An 11,821-nucleotide genomic window follows, 5' to 3' on the forward strand; every position below is an offset into this window, starting at 1 on the left:
AGTCTGGATATAACATATGATATAATGCTACCCCTTTAAGAATTATCTCACACTTTTTAAAAGAGTATAGTCATTCAGCCATCCAGTTCAGCGTCAGCTTTTCAGCATTCACACAAATTTTTAACAGCAAAAATCCTTTTCTACGTAAACCAGGTCATAATAATAATAAACATATGCACTATTGAATACAATTCTAAATTGATTCGAAATAACCAAAAATAAAATAAATGGTTTCATACTTTAGAAAGACAACTGCAAGCAGAGCGGTTAAAACATTTCAAAAACTACATACCTATTACAACATTTGACAAGACAGAACGTCAACAAAATGTAAAATAATAATAATAGCGAATTAAGGATTTTCAGATATATTATTAATATTCACATGTATCATATTTGATACACCTTGTGAACATTAATATGCACAATTTCACTATTATGTTATGAACAAAAAATACAGTTCAAATTCAAGAAATTACAAAAAATTCATGAATCAAATGTGATCCTGTGTTTCTTCGGTGAGTTCTTAAATCAAATGAAATGCACACAGGAGTTCACACATTATGGTCCGATCGGTCCAGGTTTAAACACACTTGTGCTTCTTCAGGTTGAAGCTTGTGGTGTAGCTTTTCATACATTTGATGCAACAGTAAGGTTTGTGTCCTGTGTGGACTCGCTCATGTTGTGATAGGTTAGACGATGTGCAGAACCGTTTGTCACAGTGTGGACATTGGTGTGGTTTGACTCCAGTGTGGATTCGCTCATGAGCCCGGTATGAGCTGTAGGAACTGAAGACTTTCCCACAATGCTGACAAGAGTAGATTTTATCCTTTGTGTGGATGTTTCTGTGAATATTGTAAGAACTACTCTGGTTGAAACTCTTGCCACAGTCCTCACAGCTGTACGGCTTCTCTCCAGTGTGAATACGTTGGTGGACTTTGAGGGATCCTGATCGAGAAAAGCTTTGCCCACACTCGTTACAGCTGAACGATTTCTCTCCAGTGTGAATGAGGCGGTGCTTATGCAGGGTAGATGAATGAGCGAATGTTTTACCACAGTCCTCACAGCTGTACGGCTTCTCTCCAGTGTGAATACGTTGGTGGCGTTTGAGGTGTCCTGATAGAGCAAAGCTTTGCCCACACTGGTCACAGCTGTGCTGCTTCTCTCCAGTGTGTATACGTTGGTGGCGTTTGAGGTGTCCTGATAGAGTGAATTTTTTGCCACATTGGTCACAGCTGAAGGGCTTCTCTCCGGTGTGGATTCTCTGATGTTTGGTTAAGTCTGAACTCCACCTGAACTCTTTCTTACACTGTTGACAGCGGTGAGGTTTAGGTTTCTTTGTTCCTTTTTGTTTCTGTAGCGACAGACAGACAGAAATACAAAGACAGAGTATGAGTGAGGCAGAGATGTGCAGTCAGGGTCAGCAGTAGGGATGGGAATAGTAATAAATAGGATTTTACCACAAATGAAAAGAAGACAAGGACTTTAATACTCAAATACATTGGAGACACAGGTCACACACATTAGGGAGGGGCCAGTAATCACACAGAAGAGACACTTGACAGGACAAAACAATGTTTACCAAAATATAACAGGAAACAGGGAAACGTGAAAAGACAAAGACAGAAAACAGGGAACTTGACAAGTCTTAACAATTGCCTATAAATATAGATATATATCAATAACAGAGTAGTCTCGCAAAGCCAGACCAAACTACAGTAAGTAGTATGGTCTAGAAGCAGCCCATTTAGTTGCAGCTATATGGGGGAAAACTGGGCTGGCCTGTTTTTATTTCCTGAATGTGTTTACTTGCTCGATGGATGTTGTGTGCTAGTAGGGTTGCAAAGGGGTGGAAACTTTCCAGAAACTTTCCACAAGAATTTTCGCCCTGAAGTTTTGGGAAAATTCTAAATTGGGAACTATATGAATAATCTAAATGGCGGTAAATTAAATGATCTGACATCTGGTTAAGAGGAATATTGTTTGGCTAATAGTGACTCTCATCCTGGATGTTTGTGTGGGTGCATTTGATTGTATTTAATTTTTTATTATTATTTATTCATTTTTAGAATTAATTTGTTAAAGCTGCAGTGTCTAATTTTTTCACTGTAATATTTGGCAAAACTGTCATAATAGCCATTCAGCTATATGTAGGTGAAGTGGTCTGAAAATATTTTTTCATCACTTTGCTCCCCCCTGCCTCTGTGTGCTGCCCCCCAAAATTGCCACCGCTCATGTTAATTTTGACCAATCAGAGCAGGCTCAGATACTGCGTTCTTATTGGCTGTGGGACTATCCGTTCACTTGGCAACGACGTTGATGCGTCAGTTGCGTGAGCGTTCACGACCCTAGCAGTCTGAAACTACTGTTTGGCCCTACTACGGCAGACAGCGAATAGCAATGTCTTCACCAACGAACTATCTATACTATACTATCTATGCAACGAACCCTCAATTTACCATTCCCCGGATACCAACAACTAACACGGTGGGAGGACAGTGTGTACACAGAGACTGAGAAACACCGAGGAGGAAATGTAGTCGAGCGGCTGTTGCTGTATGAAGCCGCTCGGGGAAGACGTGTGGAAAGTGAGCCAGGAGAATGGGCTTCCTTTGGCTGTGCTTTAGCTGATAAACCAAGTTAGCACCGGTCGGATAGCATTAGTTAACTCACCCGGTTGTGTGCAGCCACCACCTCCATATAATGAACCGAAACATAACTGCTAAGTCCGGGGAACTTCCACGAAAAGTACAACGAAGCACCGGTGTTTATCTACGCCGCCTCCCTGCTACACCGCTACCCGACAGTGTTCACCTGCTGGCCGGCTAGACTGCTGCTAACCCCCGGCGCCGTCCAACTGGCTTCCCCGTCTCCAGCGAAGCTACAACCGGCACGGTCCACTCCGGTTGTGTGCAGCCACCACCTCCATAATGAACCGAAACATAACTGCTAAGTCCGGGGAACTTCCACGAAAAGTAGGCTACAACGAAGCACCGGTTTATCTACGCCAGCCACGGTCCCGTCACAGCCAGGTAGGGTAATGTAGGATACTTGCCTTTATTTTGTACTGCCGTGCACACAATGGTGCTGTAAATGTGTTTGGTATGGTGCTCCCTTGCTGTTTGTGTGAATCTGCAATGCTGTTTTAAGGCTATTTGTTCCATTTAGTTGCTGTTAATTTGTCTTTTGGCACAATTGTTGGCCGTGTTGTTGTTGTTTTTGTGCGGACATGATCGCTGTTGTGTCGGGTCGGCCAAGGTTGATTAGGGGAATAAATATATCGGGGATGGGGGGGAGACACTAGGTGCGTTGGGTGCAACATGAACGCGCTTAGCTGTTGTTCGGAGGGAGGAGCTGCAGCAGGTAGAGCGTTGCGAAAACAGCCGTTGGGATCCCAACGGCTCCCAACGGCTGAAATTAGACACTGCAGCTTTAACGCAGGGTGATTAATTTCTTGAATTAATGTATAATTTTTTTAAACAAAATAATGTGCAGAATGATCCGCCCTGTGCATCCCAACCACTCTGCACTACAGTCGCTCTAGCATTTTGGCACTGCGCGCGGCCACGCTGAGTCGTGGGCGGCAGTTGATGTCCAAAGCAACAGGAGGGGCAACGTTGTCAGTTCACTGCACAAGAGGACACAAACGTCTGCAGTTTGAGGTGTGTGTTAGGGGTGTACACGTGTAACCGTTTAGTAAATCATAACCGTCTAGGAAAAATCAATGAACAAAAACCGCTTTTATTTTTTTTATTCTTCCAATTTTAATTGTTCTTTTTTTTAAAGTTTTTAAATATGTTCTGGAGACACACATTTATTGATTTTACATCACTAATCACTAATAAACTAATTGGGGAGGATAAAAGCTAGTCTGCCGAATCTGTCTGTCCCTCAGCGTGTGTGTGTGTGTATCGGCGCACACACACACATGGGGAGTCGCCGTGCTCGGGCTCGAGTCACAGCCACGGACGAGTGATGAAAGATAACCTAAAGATTAAAGTTACCCGGTTGACGTGAACTACGCGCGTAAGTAGCCCAAACTTTATAACACCTGTTCAACCTGCATAAACGTGGACATGTAGAAAGCTATAGGCTATATTAATCAGGAAATTAATGAAGGGCGATAATGACGGTGAAAACATGACAGGCGAACGTGTGTGTGTGTGTGCCTACCATGGACCTATTATAAGAGGTGTGTAAACGAGCGTAGTTCAGGTCAACTGTGTGTTTACAGGCGAACAAACGCGTATGTGTGTGTGTGTGCGTGCGCGCCTACAAGACGGTGGGCGCACAAGGACAATGACGTCACGGTTAACCGTGTACACGAAAAAAATTCCGTCGTGTACACGGTTAGACATTTTTGTAAACGTTCACACCCCTAGTGTGTGTGATTAATAAGTGATATCAACATAACGTCGGCTTTCTGGCACAACAGTCCTCCAGAACATGGGCACGCTAGCAGCAATCAAGTTGTAAAGTTGTATTCAGGAATGCAAAACCTATGGATTCACCAAATAAATGCCATTATACAGCCTATATTTGCTCAAAGACATAGCAAAGAGACAGACAAATTGAATTATTGTGTGGTAGGCCTACAGTTAAGTTTGATTCTAATTTATTTTCAGTATTAACGCCATCATTTGGATTTTCAATAAGTAAAAACAATATTTTAAATGTATATATCCACCTTCTGTCATTTATCTTTCCGTTCCTACATCAATATACAGAGAAAATTTGATTTTTTTCGGGCATATTTTGAATGGTGGAATTAATCGTTATTAAAAATGTTAACCGTTGGACAGCCCTATTTATTTTACATTTCGTTGTGTATTGACTTCTGTGTTGTTTGTCCTTAAAACCTGTTAATAAAAATTATATCTTTTTTAAATATTGTGATAATAATATTGATGCACTTTTATTGGTTTTGGCATGCTTTTAATTTGATGCTGAATTGTTGCCTAATGTTTGCATGATACACTACACACCTACATACTTTTTTGTTGGCCAGTTGGTTTCTGTTATCATATTAACTGATCAGCTCTGTTTGTGTAGAAATTAACAGGATTTTTTTTTTCTCTCATTTTTATACGCCCATTTGCTTGTTTCTCTAGCGAGACCTGGCAACCCTGCAAACCACAGCGACGCAAGCAAGCCGCCATTACAGGGCATTTTTGTAGCGTGCTGCTGGTTAACTCATTCGTTGCCTCTGCTCAAATGTCGCTCCAAATACACCCGTTTTGATTCAGTTTCAGCAAAAATAACTATAATGGAATAAGTTTTGTTCATATAGCCCGATATCGTAGACAGACAGTAATGTGCGTCAGTGGTTTTACGATCCGTACAGACAGTAATACGACACCCTTTGTCCTTAGACCCACGAGGCTGAGGAACAACTCCCCCATAAAGAAACGCTTTTAACGGGTAAACACCATAGTATAAAAGGTAGAAACAGAAGAAACGTCATAATATCACCATAGTAACATAAACTGTATAGTCACCGTTTGTGGAGAGCTCATGTTTCTTCTTTCTCGGTGCCAGCAGATAGTAACCAGAGACGGTGACGGTCGGTGTGTGTGTGTGTGTGTGTGTCGAGCTCTGAGACTTTGGTCAGACAAGACACGCCTCGTCATGACGTCAGGCAATAGTGTGGGAGAAGGGGGAGGGGAATCTAGAATCTTGAAATGTATTATTATTATATCCGGGGGTGCTGCTGTAAATAGGAAGAGGTTCAGTAATGTCTAACACAGAAGTAGGCCTACTGGTCATTATGAGCAATTGATAAGCACGACCTAAGACTTTAATTTAAAATAATGTGATTAGAATGACAAAGTGTCCTTATACAAAGGCCTATAGATACAAATAAAACAAAATAACTCCTACTAATGGTGTAGGTTGTGATTAAACCTTGGTTTAATTGGGACACATTTTAAATGGGCGGGGGGGGGGGGCGTCTGGGGGTTTTGAGCATTCAGCACTTTATTTCCTGCATTCTGATGAATTGGTATGCACCAAATTTATGTAAAGTAATTGAAAACATTTAGATTCCCGGTGACAAAAATAGAATAGAATACAATGCAGTAATATCAGGCATTCTGTATTGCTTTAAAAAAGGGGATTATTATTCATGTCTATCATTGAGAATGTAGTGGCTGGTGGTATTTACTAGCCTGCAAACTTCAAATATTTAAAAATAATACAGTGCAAAATACGGTTATAATCCTCATTTTGCTTCCTTTAAGCTACTAGTAGTGACTGGGTGTGCAGTGGAGAGAGGAATGCAGACAGATATAGAGGGAGGAAGAGATAGCTTTATTTTATAATTTAGCTTTTAGATTTGTGAGTGATCATCGCTGACTTTAGACTGACTTGCGCTGTCTGCTCCGTGAGGCTCGAGCCCATCAGCTGAGCGAACAGCTGTCCGACACGGAGATGAAAAATTAAGGTGGAGCAACCAAATATAAATGAACAAATATTGTACTAAACTGTAACACAAGTAATAAGCTGTGGAATTTAATTTGCATCAGTAGGCCCTAGCCTACAGTAGTCCACATTCTTCGCTCAGCCACTAACTGTTGTATTACACATGGGCTGATTACGTGCACACAGCCGAGTTCCTTTTTTTTTCATATTCACCCAATCTGCGGTTCATGTGCGTGCGCAACCTGCTCCGTATGGACCACGGATCAACCGTGATCTGTTGCAGCACTACCATTAACTGACAAGAGACATTTATATTTGTTATGACCCACTTTACTGGCGTCAATATAGTCAGAAACTTAAGTTAGACCGATCAAAACAATTATTTCCTCCAAAAAAAGAGTCAGTCTAAAGTCACTTCCAACGCCCATACACATGACAAATAAACATATTGAATCTCCTCTGTATCTTTCTGCTCTGGTGAGGTGCTGCCACCTGCAGGCTGCTTCCTGTCACTGTTAAATCCTGTGAAAGAGATGGAGACTGAATGCAGAGTTCAGATCAAATTACAGGAGTTTGAAAACGCTGCTATCTTAGAATAAACATAAAGACAGGCAACACAATAAATAATGTTTCATTTACTTGACAGTAACCTGGTTAAATAACGGATATAATAATAATAATACATTTCAGGATTCTAGAGTCCCCTCCCCCTTCTTCCACTCTACTTCTTGACGTCATGAAGAAAACATGTACTCCTCCAGTGTAAGCTATACTCCAGTCAAAGGAGGACTCTTCAGGAAACTTGGATCAGATGGAGAATCAGTTTTTAAGTGACCTCCAAAAAAGCGCTTTATAAATCCTATCTATTATTATAATTGTTATTATTAAAGCGTGCATGCTTCTGAATCTGGATTATTTGGTGAAGACAAAGCCATTGGTGGATTACCTTCACAACACTGAACTATACAAAATGATTTAGGGCTAAATAACAAACAGTGGGGGGCAGCAATACGCCATAGCTGCGTCAAGTCTGCCTAAACCAAAGAAGAAGAAGAAGTCATGAAGAGGCGTGTCCTCTATGACCAAATGTATCAGAGCTACACACGCACGCACGCACGCACGCACACGCACGTTAGGGGGAAGGGGCTCAAGCAGAAAAATTGGGTGGGGGATTAAATAAAAGACAGGGTTCGACATAACGTATAGCCCGGCCCCGATGGCCCGGGGCCAGTAAAATCATATGCAGGGAAAGTTGATTGGCCAGTCACTGTCCCGCCCGGGCCAGTGACTGGCCAGTTATTTAAACGCTGTGAATGCGTCTCCGGTGATTGTGTCGGTTGTAGACAGAAACGAACGGAGGGACTCCGCTCACTGTACAGTTTGTCGCGCAGTTTGGCACTGTGTTTTCAGGCTCGAGACATTCAATCAGATCGCGGAAGTCTTTCCCATTGAAATCGCTAACGGGGAGAATATCCCCGGTTATTATTTTAGCCACAAACTCTTCTGCGCGGCGGCTCACTCACTCGCTGGCGAGATCACACGGTGAAACGCTGCTGTGATCGGACGAAGGCATTGTGTGTTTCTAGTGATTTAACGTCATGGTCTTAGACGAGCGTTTAACTTATGCTGCATATTTTGCACTGCATTGTTTTTTATCAATAGTTTGAAAAAATGGTCCCACACCGGACTCTTATGTGAAGCTGACACTTCATGGAGAAGTGACACTCCTGCAGCGCGCTCGCATACACGGTGAAATCTCCCATTAAAAAAACGGCATAACCCACTGATTTTCGGATTTCTATTCTATTTTTAAAGTCAACTTGAGCGCAAGTGGAAAACCGGTCATTCGGTCGACACATTCACATCCCTAATGCATATAGAGAAAGTAATAAAAACAGCCTACCACACCACAAAGAATGATCAGACCTTCATCTCTTATTTATTTTTTTTAATGTTTGAACATGACTTCTGCAGGTGAACTATTCATTAAACCTCCCAAATTCAAGAATAAAAACAACCATCAAACTACTGGACTTTAAAATACTGGCCGACTCTTTCAACATACTTTCAGTTGTAGGCTTCTAATTCAATATGTTTTCCTGGTTTTATATTATGTGTATGAGCAATATCAACATTTCATATAATTAACTAAAAGACAAATAACCAAATCTAAAGGGAATATCTATACTGTTACAGTATAGATATTCCCTTTAGATCTGGTTATTTTTCTTTATTTTTCTAATACAGGTATTATAATTATTGACACTAAATTATGAATTAAAAAAAAGTGTGTGCAGGGCCAGTGAAAATATACAAGGGGCCAGTAAAACTCGGATCCACTGGCCCGGCGGGCCAGTAGGAAAAAAAAGTTATGTTGAACCCTGAAAGAGTTAGGCAATATTTATCAATACAAATTGAAGATATTTGAGTTTGATAAGCTTTACAGAAATTCAGTCTGGATGTTGCAAAAGAGAACGTTTCAGTCGTGTCAAACAGTCTAGACAGTAAAAAACCTTCTTTTTTTTGCCCTTCAACTTATTTATTGATGTACTGAACATGGTCTGATCGGTCCAGGTTTAAACACACTTGTGCTTCTTCAGGCCCTTGTTTCTGGTGAAGCTCTTCATACATTTGCCGCAACAGTAAGGTTTGTGTCCTGTGTGGATTCGCTCATGCTTTACGAGGTTAGAAGATGTGTAGAACCGTTTGTCACAGTGTAGACATAGGTGTTGTTTGTGTCCTGTGTGGATTCGCTCATGAACTCGGTATGAGCTGTAGGAACTGAAGACTTTCCCACAATGCTGACAAGAGTAGATTTTATCCTTTGTGTGGATGTTTCTGTGAAGATTGTAAGAAGTACTGGTGTTGAAACTCTTGCCACAGTCCTCACAGGTGTACGGCTTCTCTCCAGTGTGAATACGTTGGTGGACTTTGAGGGCTCCTGAGTGAGTGAATGTTTTACCACAGTCCTCACAGTTGTACGGCTTCTCTCCAGTGTGAATACGTTGGTGGCGTTTGAGGTGTCCTGATTGAGCAAAGCTTTGCCCACACTCGGTACAGCTGAACGATTTCTCTCCAGTGTGAATGAGGCGGTGTGACTGCAGGCTAGATGAATGAGCGAATGTGTTACCACAGTCCTCACAGCTGTACGGCTTCTCTCCAGTGTGAATACGTTGGTGGACTTTGAGGTTTCCTGCTTGAGTGAAGCTATTCCCACATTGGTCACAACTGTACTTCTCTCCGGTGTGGATTCTCTGATGTTTGGTTAAGGCTGACTTCGACATGAACTCTTTCTTACACTGTTGACAGCGGTGAGGTTTAGGTCTCTTTGTTCCTTTTCGTTTCTGTAGCGACAGACAGACAGAAATACAAAGACAGAGTATGAGTGAGGCAGAGATGTGCAGTCAAGGTCGGCAGTAGGGATGGGAATCGTTAGGATTGAAAAGAAGACAAGGACTTAAATACTCAAGTTCATTGGAGACACAGGTCACACACATTAGGGTGGGGCCAGTAATAGCAGAGAAGGGACACTTGACAGGAGGATACAATGTTTACATTAATATAACAGGAAACAGGAAAATATGTAAACACAACGACAGAAAACAGGGAGCTTGACGAGTCTGAACAATTGCCTATAAATATAACTATCTGTAAATAACAGTAGTATCTTGGGCCAGGTAGATAAGGGTGGGCCGCCCCCTCCCCCTCCAATCATACTGGGAGGCACCCCAGTCGCCACAGTGGAGTCTTGCAGATTCCTCGGGGTGACGCTCTCTCGGGACCTGAAGTGGGGGCCAAACATCGATGCCCTCACAAAAAAGGCCCAAAAACGTTTGTTTTTCCTGAGGCAGCTCAGGAAATTCAAACTGCCAAAATCCATGCTGGTGAATCTCTACACGGCCATCATAGAGTCCATCATCACCTCCGCCATCATCACCTGGTTCCCCGCTGCAGCGGCCAAGGACAAGGCCAAGCTGCAGCGGGTGATACGCTCGGCGGAGAGGGTGATTGGCTGCCCCTTGCCCCCCCTTGGGGCCCTGTTTAACAGCAGGGCTCTGGGGAGGGCCAGGAAGATCATGGCTGACCCCGCACACCCAGGCCACGGTCTCTTCGCCCCGCTCCCTTCAGGCAGGAGGTTGCGGTCACTAAAGGCTCTAAAAGCTAGACATTCTAACAGCTTTTTCCTCACGGCCATCCGATTCCTAAATGCAACTGCCCCCCCCCCCCCCCGATCTGTCTCCCCACTCAGTGACCTAATGGTCTGTCGTACCCAAACACTGATCTCTTGGCAATTTGGCACTTCTTTATTTATTATATTATTTATTATTTACTCATTTTGCACTATTATGTTGGTTTGCACTGTCTTGTCCTGTCTTGCACCTGTCCTGTTGTAAACTCCACTGTTACCAAAACAAATTTCAAACATGTTTACATGTCTTGGCAAATAAACACTTCTGATTCTGATTCTGATAGAAATAATAGGTGGAGATACTGAAGATGCGATCGTGCGCAGCATCTTCGGTTGTTTTTCGCCCTTGCAAGATCTTTGTGTTTGCATTTTGGCACATTTACTGTAATGTAAGCTTTAAAACACATCAATGTTGTAGGGGTGGTTTACCATGATAGCACTGCTACCAGAAACTTTCCTCATCAGTCAAACAACCATCTGCCACCTTCTATAAAAAGCTTAATATTACACTTTCAAATTTTCTTAGAAAATAATAAATTAAATAGGATAGATAAAATATATACAGAATAATTTGCACAACACCTTCATAAAGACACCTCAGAACTTGATAAAAGGTCACAGTATCTCTGAATTGAAAATCCACTTCTGCTGGCAGAAAAACTGATATTAAGCAATTTTCCAGACAAAAGTAGTAAAATTGCAAGGCGAAAAAAATCGAATGAATGCCTTTTAAAAATCCTGTAGAACACAATCGACTTTGATTGTTGCTGAGTGGGAGATTTAATTCTTGCATGTTTTCTTTCTTCTCTTTTTTTACATCGCACCCAGCATCAACGTGAAAACCCATATTTACAGCAGGCAGCCTGAGCCGATAGAAGGGAAGGGAGAGCGCTTGCTGAGGGGCAGAGCTCTTGCAGGTAACGTTCAGGAGCCCTGCCCCTCCAATGCGCCAGCAGCAGCATTGTGAGAGGAGGAAGCAGCACTAGGGTTATTTACAGGCTTACATTAGCGATACACTACACAGAAAGGTTTGTAAGTCAGTTTGGATAAAGTATGAAGTGAATGAGCTTTTGCGCACAGCATTTACTAACCGAAAGAATAGGCTAACGTGTGAAAAAAGTCGCAGAGTAGTGTTCTAACTGCCTTTTCAACGTAGAGACTGCCTCCAAGCCTCGTTGGGAGGACAAAACAGTACACCAAACCCCGTGTGAG

General features: G+C 42.3%; 1 protein-coding gene across 1 annotated transcript; it reads right to left on the reverse strand.

The window, feature by feature from the left end:
- On the reverse strand, positions 1-5,556 carry LOC307264800 (uncharacterized protein). The gene is made up of 2 exons (XM_080046309.1): positions 5,499-5,556; positions 1-1,354 (listed from the first exon to the last, which is right to left on the reverse strand). Exons 1-2 carry the CDS (start codon positions 5,514-5,516, stop codon positions 584-586), a joined length of 789 nt encoding a protein of 262 aa, XP_079902435.1. The 5' UTR covers positions 5,517-5,556; the 3' UTR covers positions 1-583.
- Positions 5,557-11,821: the final 6,265 nt, after the last annotated feature.

This window comes from Ammodytes marinus, assembly GCF_949987685.1.
Source record: "Ammodytes marinus genome assembly, chromosome: 18".
NCBI classification, from domain to species: domain Eukaryota; kingdom Metazoa; phylum Chordata; class Actinopteri; order Uranoscopiformes; family Ammodytidae; genus Ammodytes; species Ammodytes marinus.